The 21,428-nt window shown below is 33.5% G+C and overlaps 2 protein-coding genes across 5 annotated transcripts; one reads left to right on the top strand and one right to left on the bottom strand.

Moving 5' to 3' along the window:
- On the top strand, positions 4,333-8,373 carry LOC105160088 (probable WRKY transcription factor 4). Its single transcript, XM_011077351.2, is given in 5 exon segments — positions 4,333-4,682; positions 4,684-4,810; positions 6,551-7,221; positions 7,307-7,459; positions 7,677-8,373. Coding segments are annotated over 5 exon segments (1,467 nt in total). The 5' UTR covers positions 4,333-4,446; the 3' UTR covers positions 7,957-8,373.
- On the bottom strand, positions 8,486-12,127 carry LOC105160004. 4 transcript variants are annotated; one of them, XM_020693409.1, is made up of 10 exons: positions 11,849-12,127; positions 11,384-11,735; positions 11,119-11,202; positions 10,599-11,039; positions 10,362-10,497; positions 10,104-10,266; positions 9,798-9,926; positions 9,464-9,658; positions 9,048-9,170; positions 8,486-8,861 (listed from the first exon to the last, which is right to left on the bottom strand). In XM_020693409.1, the coding sequence occupies exons 2-10, from the start codon at positions 11,664-11,666 to the stop codon at positions 8,748-8,750; spliced, it is 1,668 nt and encodes a 555-aa protein (XP_020549068.1). In that variant the 5' UTR covers positions 11,667-11,735; positions 11,849-12,127; the 3' UTR covers positions 8,486-8,747. The 4 variants fall into 4 exon arrangements, with proteins under 4 accessions (XP_020549068.1, XP_020549069.1, XP_011075550.1 ...); XM_020693410.1 differs by having other exon boundaries at positions 11,384-11,732; XM_011077248.2 differs by having other exon boundaries at positions 11,384-11,706.

Genomic DNA, 21,428 nt, shown 5'->3' with positions numbered 1-21,428 from the left:
ATGATATAAAGTAAAAATGACATGAAATATTACTAACATTAAGTTACATATAAGTTACCATGTAATTAGTATGAATTATAATGGCATGTATACATGGAATTAAATAAAAATATTTGCCTTAAATCTTATAATGTTACAAATAGCAATTAAATGGTATTCATGCCAAATCATTTTCTTAACAAATAAATTTTGTTGCATATACTAGCAAAACATGTAAAATACATACATGGGCATATGAAACAAAACTATGTTATCGAAAAATTATCACAAATGAAATAAATAAACAAAGAAGCATCGGACTTCTTGATCAAGCCATTATCTCAAAGCACTTCAGGTGGTGAGAAAATTAAACATATACTTATCATCGCTTCAGGGATGATATTGCACATAGTTGGTACAAAATATTTCACCTACTACTGGAGATGATTTTAACTCATTACTTACTTCAGGAAGCAATGAAATTTTATAGAATATATCCACTTCAGGGGATAAAATCAAGAATTGTATGCCTGCTTCTGGAGGCAATATCATCCACTTCAGGGGATGAAATTGAGAATTTATATATATATGTCTACTTCAGGAGACATTGCAATATATAATATAATTGCTCATTTTTTTTATTATGAAATATTCACGGATACAAGTAACTATGATATTGTAGAGGTAAACAAACAAAGAATAAAAATTATACTAATAAAATTAACATTTTACCTTGACCGATCGTAACGTAACGTCGTGCTGATAACGTGTTATAAACTTAGAGAAATTCTAAGTTTATTAGCCTATCACTCTTAATAGAATATAAAGTAAAATATATGTATTTCTCCAACAAACTTTCTTTGTTCACTACAAAATCACTTTACAAATGAAATACATGGTGGTATTTATAGACCATCAAAATTGTGGTTACAAAATACATCATAACTATTTTAATTACAAATTATAATGGGGGATACAAAAGGGTGTATAACATAATGGGTATTAAAAAAGAATATGAAGAGGTGTATGCATTCATATATACATATTATATATAGTAACTTTTAAATTTTTGTAAAAATTTGGTAATTCAATCCCATGATTTAATCTAATAATAAAAAAAAATATACCAAAAAATCAGCTCGAGTTCGAAATGTAAGAATCAAGCTCAATCAACTCATTAGCTCGAGTTCGTCAGCTCAAGCTTGAAATATGCACATAAATGACGAACTTGTACGTAAGTCAGTCGCTCACAGTCCATAATACACATACGTAAAGGAATGAACTCTACATTTTCAATATGGTTTCGATTCGTAATATTCAAATATAATTTAAATTAATTTAAAATAAATTGATTTAAATTAAAAATTATAGGTAGCTTATAATTTGTGCAGCTCATTAGTAAAATTATAGATATTAATTATTTTTCCAAACTTCTACATATTTTTCACTTTTAACTTTTATTTTCAACTATTCGCAATTTTTATTACTACTTAAATCACATTTTTTTTAATTTATGCATTTTATGACGACAGAAATCATTGCAAACACTCCTCTAGTGATATTTTTCATAAAAATAAAAATAAAAATGAAAATGCATTGAAATTGAATTCCACTATATTTTGGTTATTTTCATTTTATTTCTTTAGGACAAAAAGTAACTCAAAGGTCATAATATTGATATTATTTCTTTTCAGATTAAAACTATAACGGTTCTTTTTGAGATATGTCATAATTATAAAGTATTTTTTTATTATTTAAAAAATTATAAATACAGTTCTAAAATTAATGGTCGTCTTATAAATATCTTTGTGATAATTTATTATAAAATATATTTATTAGACGATCGTTAATTTAATTAAATATTTATAATTTTTTAAATAATAAAAAATATTTATAATTATAACAAATATTACTTAATCCTACTCGTTTAAACTTGGCACCAACTACACGGAAGGCGCATTTAAAATCCAAGCAAGTCTTCCAAGGCATAAAGTCGTGCTCGCTAGTAGCCAAATGCAGCAGACTAGCTGTCTCGATTCCCATCGCACGCTCTTGTGGTCAACATCCGGGGTATTATCGTCACTCGGGTACATCTCATAATGCGGGCATACCGTACACGTTCCTTTTTCTGTCTTCCTGACAGTCTGTGACATGAGATGTTCTCACAGACAGAGTATCTTAAGCGACGACCTAAATTTCATAGCAAACACATGTCCCATTCTTTTATGGAATTCTTCAATCAGACGGCCATCAGTGTATGACAGCGACCTCTAATTTCAATCAATTCGACTCATGTTAGAGTGTTGATATATAGTAATAATAGTTATTAATTAATTATAAATATTTAATATTATAAATTAATATAATATTAATAAATTATCAATTATGATTTATAATATAATCATAATAATTTTATGGGATAATTACGTTTTCTTCTCCTTAGGTTTGGTGAAATTACACGTACATCTCCTGTGGTTTGAGAAATTATATCTAGCACCTTTGAAATCTGCTTTCGTCTAACAGATAAATCCCTCATTACTCAAAATTCACCAATTTACTGATATTAACAAAAATATTTAAATAAAATTATATCTTCCCTGCAACGGTGAGGATATATCTCATCACATGCGTTAACGACGTGAAGACATATGATGAGGGTAATTTGATCAGAAAAATATTTATTTGACTTACAATAAATCAATTGAAGGTAAATATAGATTTCTTCTTAAGTTTTTGTTAATATCAGCAAATTCAGTGAATTTTAACTAATGAAGTTAGACGTAAGCAAACTTCAGGGGAGTTAGATATAATTCTTCAAATCATAGAGGAACTACGTATAATTACACCAAACCTCAGAAGTGAGGAGTGTAATTATCCCTAATTTTATTTAAAAAATTAAGATAAAAATATTATGCTTTTAATAAGAATAATTAAAATCAATAACAACACAAAAAAAAAAAAATCCTATATCAAATAAGTTATATCGTAAATATTATTATACTTATTATATGATCGGACTCTCTCTTTATATTGTACATCAATTTTAATGCATTGTCATGTAATTAGCTCAAATTCAATTAACTTCAGTTTGAGCCGAAATTATAAATTTCCAATAATTATAACCTAATATGTAATATTTACTATTTTTTTCTATTAATTAAATTAAAATTAAACTAATAATTTTAAAAAAAATCCAGATTATTATTATCCTCCCTCAAGTTATCTCTTATAATATAAATATCCCATGTTCTTTGTAAAATTATAAATACACCCCGAAAGATTGTTAGTGTAATGTACCTCAAGGAGTATTTGTGTAAAATTCTACGAATAATAGAACAATGTACTTATAATTATAACTATAATCTTAAAAAAATATTTATAATTTTATAAAAATATAAAATATTTTTGTAATTAAATTTAATTTTGAAGGGTGTCAATATAATTACCAAAACCATATCTTGAATATGTTTGCTAGGTATTTTTTTTGGGTGAAATGTAAGTTTCATTCATAAATCTCCGGACTGTTGATCTTATATCAAGGCGTCAGGATCATACCACGTGGCCCAGATAAATGGATACAGTGGCCTTATAAATACACCCAACTATTTCAGATATTGATACTTCATTTACTACAACACTAGCATTTACTCTTTCTTTCCAACCTCATGAATTGTAAGCATCGGAGGATCTTTATTGGATACTGCCCAACGAGCCTAACGATTATTTTTCTTATTAGGCTTTCCTAAAACATGATTTGCCGTACCCTTTAAACGATCCGATCTCCATCCGGATCAAAATATAATAAAGTGAACGAGAAATTTATCATAAAAATTATATAACTTATTTATTAATATCTACAACAAATTTGATTTAATATCTAAATTAATGCTTAAGCTACATTTGGATCATTGGATTTAGATTTAATTAAAAAATTAAAGTAATTTAAAATCGATCAATGTTCAATAAAATATAACTCAAAAAATAAGATTAGAACATTTTTTTTAAAATTCTTTAATTTAAAAATATCCCATTAATTTTTATAATTTATTATTAAAAATTTTAAAATATATCAATTTAAATATGACATCGAATATATCAAACAAATAAGTAAAAATGGCGTCGGTTGATTGGTAAGCTAGAGTTATGATCAATCCGAATGTATCTTAATAAAATCTACACTCGCGAACTTACCGACTTGAGTTCTGAATTTTGTCACTTGAATAAGGTCTCATTTACTGAATTATTCAGATAGCTATTTTTTTAGTATTTTCTTAATTTATTTTACAATTTTAAAATAGAAAGTTAACAAAAAGGCAGAGCGACGACTTTTTATGGAAGTTTCAGCAAATATAGAAACAGAAAAAGCTCCGACTTAAACAAAACAGCTTTTTCTCTGCATCAGCAGTTATTCTTTTTTGTTTTTGTTTCCAGAAGCTTAATCCATATCGAAGTCAAAACTAGAATCCAATGGCTGACAAAGAGCAGCCACCGTCTTCGTCCAGGCAGCCGGCGCCGAGGATCATGCTGCCGTCGAGAGGTTCGGTTGAGAACATGTTTATGGGTGGGCCGGGAGTGAGCCCGGGCCCGATGACTTTGGTTTCGAGTTTCTTGGCTGAAAATGACCCTGAAAACGACTACCGCTCGTTTTCTCAGCTTCTCGCCGGCGCCATGTCGGAGGCTCCCACCTCTGTGCCGAACGTTAGGCATTAGCTATCAGCAGAATAGGCCGGCGGGATTAATGTTGTCGCAGCATCAAGGAATGTTTACGATTCCACCGGGGTTGAGTCCTGCTAGCTTCCTGGATTCGCCGGGGTTTTTCCAGTCTTCGCAGGTATTGATGGAGGTGGTCTTCCGTAGTTTTCTTTGATTTGATGTGACTTTTATTATGTTTATAGGTGTGCTTTTATGCTTAGTTGTGGGATTGTAACGTGGACGTGATAAACTTGATTGGTTTTGGGATTAGAAAGTGGTCCGTTTTTGTTGATTCTTGATGACTAAATTTGTTAATGAAGTGGGGAAAATGTTTCTTTTGGGCTCAAACAGTGGAGCTTGTGAAGTAAGAAAGGGGTCTTTTTGGGGTCAAATAGTGGAGCTTTTAGCAATCTGCGACAGTACTGGTTAAGAATCTTTGACTTGAAGATTGTAGGTTATGATTAATGGGAGAAGGGGTTTCAGCTCCCCTTTTTTCCTTTTATGCGAAAGGTTTGGATTGGTTGGGAAATTGCGGATTACCAAAATGTGGAATATTTCCGTTTACAGGCCGGTTATAAATGTCGGATTGGCATGCAATTCAAGTAGAAATTTGTTTTCTTTTCTTCTTTCGGTACGTAGTTCATTCATTGCGTTAGAGTTGCTTGCAATTCATCCGATTCAGTAAACGGAATAGATAATCCATCAAAGCTAGATTGTTTGCGCAATTTGGTTAAGAACTTAAGAGTGGAGCTATAGTAGGATCTGTTATCCTTATTTATGCGAGAATTACAAGCAGTGATGCATTCTTTATGCGGGCGCATAAAGGTTATAGATAGGGACAGGTACACCGTTTGTCTTTTTGTGAATTTTGTTGAACTGCTGCTGGGGTTTATCATGAAGAACCTGTGTTACGGGCAACAGCAGTCAAAAGATGTAGGTTTCTGCTGTTGTTCATCCTGACTTTAGCTGAAGTATGCATGGAAATTATCAGATAGCGCCTTGTAATTTATTGCCCTCTGAAGAAAAGATTTATCTGCATGAAATGCTGAATTATGAGGTTTTAGAATTTTAACACTTGCTTTGATGCAAGGAATAGGAGTGACCACCGATAATCTGTCACCACCTGCAGGGATAATTCTAGCACGATAGGATTCTAAACTTTTGCACCATGTCACCCGGTATATTTATTTGGTATAGACAAGTAAAAGTAGGAGGTTTGGAAGGAAAGAGGAAAGACTTCCATTACAAGGAAATCTTTGGCCTCCTGCTTTATGTAAGTATTTTTACCCATCTCTGAACGATGTATTATCTGATTATCTGGTTAAATTATTGCTTTATATCCTAAGGTACTCTTTCAGTTTCTCTCCTTTTCTGGATGCTGTTTTTCTTTTTCATATAATTATGGTGTATATCAATCTACGCTATAAGGAGATCTAGCATCATTGTAGTAAAAAGGTTTTCTATATCCCTGGTTGCTTGGCATGGCTGGTTTCTCACACTTTCTGATTCAAGCAATTGACCAATTTGGTCCTCAGCATTGTCCACAGTTCAAATTATTGTTGTGCTTGAAAGTTGGGAAATATTGTTAGCATCCAAGGAGGATCTGTAGAACTGGATGATTCTGTAGAGACCTCTGCAAATGATTTCTTTCCTTGTAATCTGTGCTATATGGAAACTTGAGTAGTTCAAGTAGTCAATACTGGCAGCAATCGCTGTTGAAGTAGATTTTAGTATTTGAATTCTCTTCATATTCTTACTTGATAACAGTTGTCAATTTCTTGGAGCTGTGACTTTGTTGCTATCTCAACTCTTCTTTTTACTCTCGACTCTTTTTTTTTGTTTTTTTTGTTGAAGAAATTCTACTCTCTACTTGAAATAGGGTCCATTGGGAATACCACATTTTTCAGCTCAGCTAACGGCTCAAGCTCAATCCCAAATGCATATCCACTCCGAATATCCATCTTTATCAGCACCTCCTGCTTCATCTCTTGCTCAGCTGCAGCCTCGTCCTTCCAGTGCATCTTTGAAACGGAATATGCCTCCTCCTATGCCAGAGCAGAACATCATTAAGGATTCATCTGAGATCTCCCACTCTGATCAGAAATTTCAACCTCCTAACCTAAATGTTGATAAACCTGCTGATGACGGATATAATTGGCGGAAGTATGGGCAGAAGCAGGTGAAAGGCAGTGAATACCCTCGAAGCTATTATAAATGTACTAATCAAAATTGTCCCGTCAAGAAGAAAATTGAACGGTCGCATGATGGTCATATAACTGAGATCATTTATAAAGGCCAACACAGCCATCCCCCACCCAATAAGCGTGCAAAAGATAATCCAGATGGTACAATGAATAATCAGGGGAGCTATGGGTTGGACTCTGAGGGCCAGACGGGAAATCTCAACAAGTCCTATGATGGGATGAAAGATCAGGAATCTAGCCAAGCTACACCTGAACATATATCAGGGTCAAGTGACAGTGAAGAAGTGGTTGATACTGAAACTAGAGTAAATGGAAGAGATGAGGATGAAACTGACTCTAAAAGAAGGTAAAATAATTTCGAATACATGGAAACCTGACAATTGATAATTTTACATCTTCTGAATGAGTGTTTCGTGTTGAATCATTGGCAGGAATATTGATATCCAATCTTCACCGCCAAACCATCGAACTGTTACAGAGCCTAAAATCATTGTTCAGACGACAAGTGAAGTTGACCTTTTAGATGATGGTTATAGGTGGCGAAAGTATGGCCAGAAGGTTGTTAAAGGGAACCCTTATCCAAGGTGAAATTTTTTTCCAGATTGCCATTTCACAGTTAAACTTACATTTTGTGAGCCTATTATATGCTTAGTCTTTTAATGACTTAACAGCTATTTTGCCTGCTAGGTTGTGGCCAACTTGAACTTCCAATTTATCAATCACTATGGCTAATAAATTGACTGTTTGGAGAATCCTTTTCTAATGCAAGCATTTCAGAGTCATTTTTCCTTGTGTTCGCAGGAGCTACTACAAGTGCACAAACCCAGGGTGCAATGTCCGAAAACATGTGGAAAGGGCTGCCAGTGACCCAAAAGCTGTCATAACAACATACGAGGGAAAGCACAATCATGATGTACCTGCTTCTAAGATGAGGATCCACAACACTGCCGATGCTGCTTCACAATTGAGACCACACAATGCAGTAACTGATGGACAAACAGCAAATAGAAGATTGGAATTCGGGAACAATGACCAGTAGCCTGTATCACTTCTCCGTTTTAAGGAAGAACAGATAACATAGATTTCTCTCAAAGTAAACAGGTAAACAAAAAGCTACCACGACGCATGTAGGAGTACTTTTGGTGATGATCCACTCTGTTGTTTGCTTGAGCAATGGTTTTGATCTGGACAATACTCACTTGACTAAAATTATACCAAAGATAGGAACTAGAGTATACAAATTGCCGTTACAGTGAAATACAAAGAGTAGGAGTGCTTGCATATTTCATCAACAGGGATAGTGTTTGTAATGTTATTTTTATGTGTATTCTTTCTGTAAATTGTTTTCTTGGTATTATTGTATTTTGGGATACTTGTGTTTGAAAAATAGAGATGAATCAATCTTATAATTGAGGTCAAAGTGGTAATTTTAGATTTCGCATTATTTTCTTTAACTTTTCTCTTAAAGTTTGCTGTAAATTAGACTCGTCGCGCTTTTGTAATTCCCATCTTTCTTTGTAAACCCACTTATGTGTGTGTTTGTGTGTGTGTTTTTGCAAGTTTCAGGACATTTTGAAATTTGTCCCAGGAACAGGACTAGTTTCCAGACAAGAAATGCAAAGAACCATGAATTAAAGAATTTTGAGTCCGCATCAACATAAAGATGAGTGTACATGAGAGTAGGACGTGCTGCTTCAGTTCCTGTCTCAACCACAAAGTAGTCAAGCTTACTAAACACTACCTTTTTCTGCTGATTCCTTTCTCCTTAACCCCATCAGAGAAACCACCAAACTCATATACAGTATCAGTTTCTTGCAGCTCAGCTCAACTCTTCCGCCTCTTCGATGAATCAACTCCACTGTTCCTACCGACTCAGTCACCCTTCGTGGTTACAAGTGTAGGGATCTGGCCAAGATTCATGAAATCTATTTTGTTCAGTCGAACGCAGCACAGAACTCTCTCAGGCAGTTCTTCAGCTGTTTGTGCCTGCGTTCATCACAAGTCAATCGATTTTATGTCATAATCGAGATAATCTGATGTGCCTGTTTTCTTTTCTACTGGTTTCACCGTTGTTCTTTCTGGTATGAAAGACTTATGTTGTACATGTTATGCTGCATGCAGATGCAAGAAATTTAGTCTAAGAAAGTAGCAGTCCAGTAATAAAAGCATCACCTGAATTGTCAATCCCAGATCAAGTATCCCATGTTTCAAGCGTTCTCTAAATGCTTGAAGTCCTTTCCTTGATATATAGCTGAACCGATGTACATCAAGGTCGATTTCAAAGTAGTTTGGCCCCTGCAAAACACAAAATCAAATGAATGCACACTTGAAGCAAAACTTTTTCCAGAAACGTCAACGTTAATTACAGGTACACCCCTTAGCTTTGAACATATTACAGAAAAACCCTTGATTACCTTCTGCAGCCATGCTTTATACTTAAACTCAAGGGAGGTCAGAGTAATTATAACGAAAATGGCAACTATGTTCAACTTCTAAAGCCAGAAGAACTAAGGCTTCATCACAATGATCCCTTGTAGCCTCAAGCAAAGGAAACTGAAGATGGATCTTCATTGCTGCAGGAAAAATACCTTGTAGAAATCATGCTGCGGACGTGAAAGCACCGGCTTATCTTTGTATGCCTGTAGAAGCTTTTTCTCTGCAGAGCTCAAACCAAGGTCGTCGGGGTTCACAGGATTCACCATGATCTTTAGCCTTTCTCTGTAAGGAACAACACTTTCCTTTGCAAAGCCTTTCACAGTCTCCATCTCATTTGCAATAAATCTCTGCACCAAAAAACCAAGTCAAATTTAAAGTTTCTTGCTTTCTGTTACAGTGATCATTCTTGCACTAACATTTCAGCAATGGTAAGACAATAAGTAACTTGAGGCTGCATATGAATTGAGGTTCGTAATTTCTGAGTACCTTCAGAGTTTCCAAAAATTTTGTGGAAATCTCTTTGTCAAAATTCTCAGACACTTTGAAGTATACTACAAGGCTCATCCCTTCTCCATCACTGTCTCCAAGGAACATGGAAGCTGGATAAGCTGGAAGCTGTAATAGAAACATCAAGAAATGTTGCTTGTTATGTCTCATATTGCATCTACTCTGCTCTCTCTCTCTCTCTCTCTCCTCGACTCCAACATAAGGATATAAAGGACAAAACTAGGCAATTTTCACAAAACTACTACTTAAAGAAAGTTAGAAGAATCCTGGAACAAATGTTGGTACCTGTATGTTGACAATCAGAAGGGAAGGCAGTTCATGGTGTGATTTAAGACAAGGAAGTTCAACGTGCTCCGCTATATGATTAATCTTCCGGGGGCAGGCAAATAAGTCGACACCAACAGGCACATATGGGCTGTAATTTGCAGCAGGATATTTCCTCTTATCTCTGCACCAGATGATATAATTCCATGTAAACCAAAACTAAAAACTAATCAAAGTAGTACCAAATAGACGATAATTGACGGTAACTAGAAAACATGCCTGAAATAATTTTCTCCCCGCAGCTTAAAGACAGAAGGCATAACAGAGCACCAGCAGCCTTGAGCTGGCTTCTCGTCTATTGAGCGTGGTATGAGAAGCCCTGCTCTTGGATTACATAAATATCTCTTAGACAAACCTGTAGCAATACTTGTACTGTTAGTAGTCCATTGCCTTAAGACCTTGTTTAAGTGTGAAAAAGAAAACTGATTCGGTATATGTCAAATAATTTCGACTCACAGAACTCAGTTGAAACATCTCCATCATGAAGTTTCCTCTTTACTGCAACCACAGAAGCAACTGCTGATTTTCGTCTCGTAGATATTGAGCCAGGGTAAGAGGGAGACTGCATTATATCGGAGACGTTCACTGAAGGAAGAATCTGAGCTAAGCAAGATTCTGACTTCTTTTGTTCAGTTTTGTCAGAAATGTGTACATCTACTTTCACATGGACACTTGTTTCCCCAGATATTGTCAAGCTTGAAGCATCGACAATTTGTGTACCCATAGTTGGATGCATAATCTTTTCTTCTATACGTTCCTCCGATTCCAGTGAATTGTTATTTCTAGTGTAGTCGACTTGAATACAACCATAGATGGTAAAGCATGAGTTGTGCTCATCCGGAGTTATTTGACCATTTGATGTGCACTCAGTTGCATTGTCCAAGGATATCAAACCATCTGAAAGCAAGCAGAGGAACAGCAGATCAATCACTGAATATGTAGTAAATTGAACAGAGTACAAATTATCGGAAATTACCATCAGCAATGCTAACAAAGTCTTCGTCAGTATCAGAATCGAGGGCGCTCAGAGAGTCAAACCATTGTTCCTCGTGCCGTATTTCTGTTACACAAGAACAGAAAATGTTCTCTTCTATCAGCAATACTGTGCTAATCTTGAACAAATGTTTACAAGATTATAACATAATATTAGATGGATCGGAATAACCACCGACGCCAAAATTCTAATGCACTTGTGACTGTATGTAAGACAATCATAGGGTTGTATTTGCAGAAAAACTTACCCGTTGTCCAAACTCGGCCATCTTGCTGCATCTGGAGATGGTGGACGGTGAGGTTCTGCGCCTCAGACTTCGTCCAGATTGTCGTCTCATTGTTTTGAATGTCCACAAGAGCAAACTCTTGGACAGAAAACTCATCACTGACGTGAAACTCTTCATCAGTGTGGTGATCTAGAGGTGCAAATGGACTCGAGGGCGCTATCTTTCTGCGAAATTTACACGACTTGTACAAGTACTTTGCCTTTGATTTCAGCTTCTTATTTGGCCTTGAGACGCAGCCACCCATGACAAGTCACTAAATTTCATGTAATCAAGAAACTCTCAGTCTGCAGTAAGCCAGCAAAATCAAGAACTGCTGCATTAAACATCGATACAAGGCAAAAACATCATCAAACATGAACCCTCTTCAACATCAATTCTCACTGCAAATTCAACCTGAGAATTCAATACATCAATGATTCTAAATACCTCGATATGGAACAGATAGAACGATCAACACGACGGAGCAGCTCAGACAAAATCAAGAATGCTTCAGAGCAAACTCTGCAGAACAAAAGCTTGGTACTTATAAAACAGTGCTTCCTGCCCAGATGGCCTAATCACTGTAGCATCAAACTCATCTACACACTGAACTCAGAGCCAAAATTTATAACGAAAACTAAGAACAGCCCATATGGCTTATGAGTTCTGGTTGGAGGAAAACCAGCCTTGGTGGATGCATATCAAACAGAAAGTAAGGTCATTTAACAGAACGAAGAAAACATGGTATTATAAAATACACATATACACCATAAGATTTTTTCCTTGTGTATGGTTCAACTTTGAATGAAAAATTTGGTCCTTTTCCAACTTATTAACAAAAAGATGAAAGGATTGACAATTTTCAAGAATGGCCCAATAAACCATACACTAATAATATAAGTCAAGAAAAGGACTTCAAATGATTAGATTGCTGTACACAACTTAAATTTAAATAATGCATGCTCCACTTGTTTATGTAGTGTTGTGCAATATTAAACTGTGTAATGACCCTTACCAGAAAAACAAGAGGCTAAGGAAAACAAAGATTTCTGCCAAACCACCAAACGAGAACACCTAAAACTCTCAGCTGTGCATAAAATAGAGCAACAACTGGGGAAGTGCATATCTGTTCTAAGCTCGGAAGGATGAAAACTAAGAGCTCGTTTGGTTGTATTTTGACTGAGATTATTTTCACTTTTCATTATTTGTGTAGTTGGGATTTTATTTGGTCAACCCATTTTTATTAAGAATGCAATCCTATTTTAATCTTGAATATTTTGAGATTATAGGCCACGCGGGTTGGTCGTCAAAGAATTTTAATTTTTATTATAATTACTATTATTATGACAATCCTTATTGAAACAGCTAGCAACTGACAGCCATTTACTGTTAAAATCTTGAGAAAAAAAAGTCAAGAATTTTAAATTAATGCAAGATATTAGCTGTTGAGATTAAGAGTCCCTAGTCAATAAATCTGTATTATTAAATTCTAATTTTTTAATTTATTTTTTTGCATGGACTAGTGGGACTGCAGCGACTTAGGAAAAAGAAAGATGTAAAACACGTTTTCACATCAAGAATTTGAAGGGAATAATATAGTTATGTGAGAATTCTTTATATGTTGTCATAGTACAGATTGTGAAGCGGTCCTTTGTTTGCTGTGCTCTCAAAGTAAACCTGAGAGAATTGACATTTCATAACGAATGGTGAGAGAGAGTTCGCAATATATGTTCTATTAATTGGTAAGATTACATTTATATCCCTCATATTTTCACTATTCAGTAGCTCATCTCAAATAACTCAATAAATAAATATATCATTTTTTATATAATAAAAATATTGAAATATCCTTTTTGATGCATAGGCCCCGTCCTAGAAAAACAACAAGGCCCGGGGCCACTCAATATGCTTTTCCCAACAGCCTAGAGGCCTAGTAGCCCTAGACCGAGGACGAAGGCCCAAGATATCCCTAGACTCGACCCCATAAACACGACCCAATAAGGATGATCAGACCCAAAACCCACACTTGGCGATCTCCATATGGCGTACAACTGGCCTGCCAATTGACTGCCACATCAAACCACGTTAATCCTAAGGATGTAGTTGAAACAAGGATGGTCTCCCTGAAGCCTAAAACTCCCTGGCGGCTAAGACTCCCTGCAAGTGAGGGGTCTCCCCCGACAAAAGGATATTCATTGTGGACGTGTCCAGCAGTGGATAAGGACGGTTTGTTGTTTGTCTGACCACCCTAACCCTTCTCCTCGAAGATGAAGGAAGAAAGATAGACACCCAGCAGTAGGGACACTCCCCCTATGTTTATAAGTTTGTTTTTTCAGGCGGCGGACGTTCCTAGACTCTCTTAACACTCGTTCAAACATCTGCTCGTAAACATGCACATTTTTCTTATAATTTGATCATCATATCTTGATCTCTTATCACGTTTATTTATTTGTTCATTTTATTTTTTCTTAAACTCATTACTAACTTAAGTGTCAGAATATTAACGTATTTTTTTGTAGGTCTCTTTTCTTAGGTTCGTAAGCGCTCTGACCCAAATTCTGCATGATAATCCAAGTCTGTTGGATTTGTGCTATTTTCGCATGCATCACTTTCATGCCCTTAAAACTAGTTAAAAATAATACTCGAATACTATTTAAGATCTGCGTCTTTTGAGATGGGTCAAATCTAGTCAACCCAAACCGACTTGAAGGCCCGAATCTTGGCCCTCGGAAGACGACACGCGGCACCATTTAGAGACCTAAGGAGGCTTTTGTACATTGGTTGCCAATTACAAATAGCATTCGATGCAGTACACATGTATGCTAATAGTGTTTAAGCATTCCTTATTTATTCCCTTCCGGCTACTAGACCTATAGATTATCTCTGACTTGACTATCGAAATATTTTTATTGGGAATGATACAAACACTTCTAACACTTGTTATTGATTTTAAATTTATTTCTCGAGCATCTCATTTCCAACGACCTCAACCCTAATCAATTTTGATTATCCATAAACCCTCAAACAACCCTTTGGTAATAGTATGCATATATAAACATCATAATTAAAAATATATTAGTCTAAGAACATTAATACCCCAATAAGGCCAGTTTTGTCATTTCAAGCTAACTTTTAAGATAAACGAAAAAATATGTGTTTATAGACATAAAACCCTAAATTTACTAGACAAATACAGTGTTCAATTTTTTCAATTTACATTAAAGTCGCTACTTTTTCAAAGACATTTAATTAACACGACATGCTTCTGTCTCCTCTGATTAAGAAGCCCTTTAAATGAAAAGAATCAAATGGTCAGAACAGAGAGCTGCGTTAAGTTGTCACCATAAATAAATACAGTATTACTGGTAATTTTATAAAATTATCGAAATACCATCTTAAATTTCTTTTCTAGTTTTATTTCCAAGACATTAGACCGAAGTGCAATAATCCACAATTTATGGCAAATAAATTTTAGGATAAATTACAATGAGTTCTTCTAAAATTTGACATAATTATGAATATCTTTTATTATTTAAAAAATTACAAATACCCCTGATATTTGATAAAATTATATAATCTTTGGAATTATCAACTTTACCTGTTATATTATTTTATTTTCTAAAAAAATAATAATTTATAAAAAAATCGGATGATGTGTGATGTGCATAAAAATAAGTTGGCCCAAAGAGGCTCAATCACCCAAAAAAGAAGAAAGAAAGGGAAGGCTCAAGGTACCTCCGAGAGACCCAGGACATCCCACGTCCACAACGCTCCTAAGAAGAACTCATAGTCTAACTAGGTAGGCCCAGACAGCTTAAGAAGTCCAGGAAGAAGAGAGGAGACCAGGGACATCCCCTCACTCGAACCATGGTTAAAACCTAACAAAACATTAAACCCAAAAGGCCCACACACGTGGCAGTCCGCTCTCCCACGTGCCACCTCTTCAACCTAGGTATCAGCAGCCACATTGGACCACATCAGCCTAGCAAGGAAGACCTCCTTGGCTGCTGGGACTCCTCATAAGTGAAGGGTCTCCCAAGACAAAACTAATTCCTATTGAAGCACTCCTAGCTATGGATAAGGATAAGTTATCCTTGTCCCAACCATCACAATCAATTTTGGCAAGATTATCTGGAGTGGGATATAGCCCCAGCAGACGGGGCACTCCCTTATAAATACAGGTTTAATCCTCCATATGAGGAACACCCCTCTAACGCCTTTCTCACTCTCTAAATATTTTTTAAGTTCTCTACAAGCACGTGTTTTTACACTTTTCACCGACTTTATTTACTATATCACGATTTTCAATCACATTTATCTACTTTTTGGCTTTATTCAATTTCTATTCTAATACTAACTTGGGCATCGGAGTGCTAATGCCTTTTTTGCATGTCCTCCCTTCAGGATTTGCATTCTTTTCAACCCAAGCCTTGAACGATTGTCCTAATTCATTGGGTCCATGCAATTTTTGAACGCATCAACATGGATGAAAAAAAATTAAAAAATTATTTTAAGAAAAAAGTATTCACTCAATCAATAAAAAGATTAGTTTTTTTTAAAGAATAAATGAAATTACAATTCATAATCTACAACGACATTTTGATCAATTTATTATAGAAATGAATGAAATTCTAATAGAGACTAACGAATTGAGCTAATTGTTAGACAACGGTTAAAAGCAGGGTATTGGTAATTTTTTCAAATAACAATAGGCTATTTTTTATTATATCAAATCTTATGAGGCCGTGTTGTAATTTACCCATAATAATATCTATAATACAAGAATATATATTTATTTATTTACTTTAAACACCGAACATTTATTTATTTATTTACTAATAGGAAAAATTATAATCTTGAAAAAGAAAAAAAAATCAATTTCTTTTTTCAATAATTACATAATTCGTACCTTAATTAAGTAGTTGTTGGGCCCCCAATTGTGTTTCCCACTCCTACCTACCAATTGAAGAATAAATTGATTGAAATTTCGGTTTCCCACCAATAATATATCAACGAAAAGTTAAAAATAAAAAATTCAAGAATTAGGTAAGAAATTAAAAACTAATCAATATTAAGTCAAAATGAACTAGAATACATCCATTTATTTTCAATTTATTTTTTTTATTTTTTTTGTTCGAGCTTAACTATTGAAAATCTCATCTTTTCCACCGATAAGGCACAATTTAATTGGCAAAGTTAAAATCTCAAAATTATAATTTTGTGGGTTCAAATTTCAGTAACGTGTGATTTGTTATTTTTATTTTAATAGTAATTATTTTTCTATTTTAATAATAACTATTCATTATTCATTGACTTTGGGGTGGGGTGGGGGGGGGGGGCTTTTTTTTTTTTTGCTTTCTTTTTTCTTTTTAAAAAAAGAATGTGTTTTCTTTTTGGATGTTGTCCTTTTTTATTGTTAGAATTCCATTAATGTATTAGTTTAGTAGTCTTTGTCATAATTCTGGCAAAAAGCATCAAGCAATAATTGGGAAAAAAAATTAAAAAAAAAAAAAGATAGAGGTTTGGTATTTGGTATGTTTGAAATTAGAAGTGTATAAAAGAAATATCCCAACAACCTCTCATCTTCACAAATTTCACATCAAATCCATTGACACGTATTAGGTGTAATTATGCGTAAACCCTTTATGATTCAAAAAATTACATCAAGTATCAACAGAAGTTTGTTTCTGTCTAATAAACATACGTTCCTCCATTAGTTAAAATTCACCAGCTTTGGTGATATTGACAAAAAATCAGAATGAAAATTGATATTTATCATCGATTGATTTATTGCAGGTCAAATGATTTTTTTTCGACTAAACTACCCTTAAAATAGTGAGGATATACCTCCTCACATACATTAAGGAGTGAAGACGTATGAAGCTAATTTGATTGTAAATATACTTATTTGACTTGCAATAAATCAATAATAAGTCAATTGGAGGTAAAGATATATATATTTTTTTATTAAAATCAATAATACGGTTAATTTTGAATAACATATGAACTTATTTGTTAGACGAAAACTTCAGGAGTGCTAGATGTAATTTTTCGAACCACAAACAATCTATGTGTAATTACACCAAACCTCAGGAAGGAGAACGCAATTATCCCTTATTGTTATGTTGCGTGGAGTTAGTGGAGCTTGCCATACATTAATTTCTTTTTTTTACATATAATTTATTACATCACTCAATGCATTTAAATTTAAAAATTAATAATTTAAAATCAATAAATAAGTTCAACGATACACCAAAAAAAAAACTAATATAAAAGTAGATATATATATATACCCACATTTATAAAACTCGAATTTCTAACAGGAAACAAAAACCTATGTACACATTATGTGCATGTGTTTTTCTCATTTTATTTCTTTTTATACAAAAACCCAATACACATATCCGCTCAGATTCGAATTTAAAATCTCCCATAAAACATATTGAATCAGGGGCTCAAGCCGTTGGGTTGTCCCTAAAAACGTACATTATATGTGTATAGTGTGTGTGTGTGTGAGAGAGAGAGAGAGAGGAGAGAGAAACCCAAAGAGTTAGTCCATATGTGATAAAGCCCAACGCAGCAGCCCATCAACTTTCATATTTATTACTACTGTATTGGGCCGGATAAGGAGTGAAGTTTGTGTGGGTTGGTTTAAATAGGTGGGCTGATAGCCCATCAATCAATGGGCCCATTTAACCTTAATTTTGCTATTTTCATTTGAAAAGAAATTAAAATATCAATAATAAAAGTTCTTTTGTAAAAAAAAAAAGGTTGTGAATATGATTGTGTAGGTTAATGCAGCAACCACAAGTAAATAAAATAAATAAATTTTGGAAAATAAATAAATAAATAAATAAATTTATTTTTATCTCATTTAGTCTTTTGTTTTTAAAAAAAAATCGGTAAATAATATAAATAAAAATAAAGATATTATTTAATCCATGGTATGTGAGGAATAAAAAAAAAAGAAAAAAAAACCATCAATGTGGCTTGATAATGACTCAAAATAAATAGGGCATGAGTTGAGTGGGTGAATATAGAAAGCAATAAAGGCAAAAGCAATGCACCACATGTTTGGGATATAGATGTTATAATTAAGGAGTCATACACACAAATCTAAATTTTGCTTTTCACCCCTCCATTTATATTTTATTTACACAAATTACTTTTACCTTTTAAAAAATTGCACGTGTACATTAAAAACGTCACCATCATTTACACAAACTACTCCTATTTTTTTAAAAAATTATGCATATATTTTCAAAAGCGTTAATATTATTTACACAAACTACCCCTGTATTTAAAAAGATTAAGCTTACGTCCCCCGAAAACGTCAGCTTACTCTTGTTTTTTGGTTACTGGGAATTGTTTATGTAAATACACAAAAGATAATGATAATTTGTGTAAATAAATTATATGTGTTATTGTAACCATCCTTTTATTTTTTTATTTAATAAAAATAATTTTAATTTTGCATTCAAGAATTAATCCCTCAACATTCCTCTAGTTTAAAAAAAAAGAAAATTTACATCAGCACTAATTATTTTGTGGGCTTGTTCATTAAAATATTTGATTTAAGAAAATATTTATATGAAAAAATATATTGCCTTAGTCCTTTGAATGAAGTGGTTGTACGAGCACCGTTACGATTCTTACCAAAAGATCATACATAATTATTTCTCAAAAAGTCAGGAATCTATAGAATATTTATTTTACAAACTTATACGTTTAGTACGAGGAAAAATAAAATCTGATCTTGAATCAGTTCGATCGAACTCAACATATCACATGCAAGTAATTTTTAATTTTTATTTTAGGACAAAACAATAATATAAATCAACCTTGTGACCTTGATTGAGTCCATGCATTGGATTAAATTTTGTTTGGAGTAAATATATTTTGCATGTGTGGGACATAGTTGTAATGTTGTTTGTACATTACATTCATAATGAATTTTCCATTGTTTGCATGCCTAAATGAATGAATAATGAGTAAGGGACCATGGCCATGCTCATGACCCACCCCTCACTCTCCTCTCCTCTACACATGCCAAAAAAGGGCAACTAATCAACAATAATGTTTGCTTTCTTTTGATATATACATACATATATATATTGTTAATATATGATGTGGTTGGGATTTTAATGAAAAGATGAAACGGGGATTTTAATGAAGATGAAACGGAAATTTTAATGAAAGGATGAAATGGAGATTTTTTTTTGGTAAAGGTAATTTACATTAAGTAAAAAAATAAAAGTACAATAGTACAATACAACTTGTCTAAGCGGTTTCCTCGACAGGCCAATGAATCTGCCATAAGCGGTAAAGCGCACAAGTGCTAATAGCAGTAGGTAATTCTACACTAAGAATCCTCTGCTACACATTCCGAACCATCAGCGCACCCACAGTGCATGTATCTCTATGTATTCCATCAAATCGCCTAATGTTGCGTTCACGCCAGATATGGTACACACACGAGGCCAAAAGAGTGAAATGGGAATTTTACCTATGACACGATCGAACACCAAGTGAAATCAATAAGGTTTTACATAGAGAAGTTTTATATGGTTGATAGGTCAAACCAATATGCAACTTTTGAAAGGCAGTTTTAGTTCATATGCACTCATAGAGGTAAAATTGTTCGAAAATCTGCCAAAGGACTAAAAGTAAGCAATTTCGTAAGTTACTGAACCTAAACAAAAATGGACATAGTTATCGGACTAAAATTAAAATTAGACATACTTAACGGATTAAAATAATACTTTTCCCAAATAATTATTGCCCATTGCTGGTGCTAACAAAATTGACAATTTGTTTATCATGATACAACGACTTTTAATTTTAAAATAGTAGCACTACAGATTTTGATAAACGATGAATCGAACAATACTTTAAAACTCTCTTAATAAACCACAAAATGCTTTTATTGCTAACACTTTGAAATGCTCTCAAACGCTTTTTAAGTTGATTGAATGAAATGAAATGTGAGGGCCTATTTATAGAAGTTGAAAATGTATCATTGAATGGACATCTCTAATCAGAAAAGATATTTTCGAAAGGTTATGACTGTTTCATCCGGATGAATGCATAAAATTTCAACCAAATTACGTACATATCCAGTTAATTAGACACGTGTGGATAATGATTGGACACCATCAACCATCATCCACATATCACAAGCTTGTTATTCGTGGCACATCGTAACCAATCACTTATCATAAAAATATATGAAATAAATTTATTTCACCATTTTTCAATAACCAATATATAATATCGAACTTCGTAACTTTAAATAAACAAAATAAAATAAACATGCCCTTAACAGATTTATCTATCAGTCTTTTCGTCGAGATTAATTTGCAGCATAAATAAATTCTAAAATTGCGAATAATGATGGATTATACTAAAATATTTCGATATTCAAATCAGTCCGAATTCAACAAAAAAAAAATTCAATAAATCAAAGGCAATTTGAGTTCCATAATATATCAATCTCACAATCTTGTCCTATTGCTAAAAATTATGCCCATCATGTGGGATTTAGGAATAATCCAAAATATTAACAAAAAAATTAAAAAGGTTTGACAAAGATTGTGTTGATTTGGTGTAAAGCTAGTTCTGGTTCACGGGGTCCAAATCACGTGCCCTTAAGTTGAGGGACAAAATTAAAGGAAGAAAACCAAAAAGATAAACCTCTAATTGATTATTTAAAAAAAAAAAAAAAAAAAGAGGGACCTACAAAGTGATCACGGGATGCCCAGCCTGTCCATTTCTTTTCTTTATCCTGATTTCATGAGTAAAATTAATATTTATTTTTTTTGGTAGTATTGTAGGAAAAAGGTATTTGAAGCTAAATATTATTAATTTTTATGGATATTGCATTTGTGGAAAAATAATATAATTCTTTACTATAGCCATTAATATTTAGTTGCTTTGATTCTTTTAACTAATTGATGTGGCGTATTCGATATATGTGTACAAAAAATTTCAAATAATTAAATATTATTTATTATTATTTTTTTATTGT

This window comes from Sesamum indicum, linkage group LG4, assembly GCF_000512975.1.
Source record: "Sesamum indicum cultivar Zhongzhi No. 13 linkage group LG4, S_indicum_v1.0, whole genome shotgun sequence".
NCBI lineage: Eukaryota > Viridiplantae > Streptophyta > Magnoliopsida > Lamiales > Pedaliaceae > Sesamum > Sesamum indicum.
Note: the sequence above shows the minus strand (reverse complement) of the source record. Positions and strands in the feature narration are given on the sequence as shown.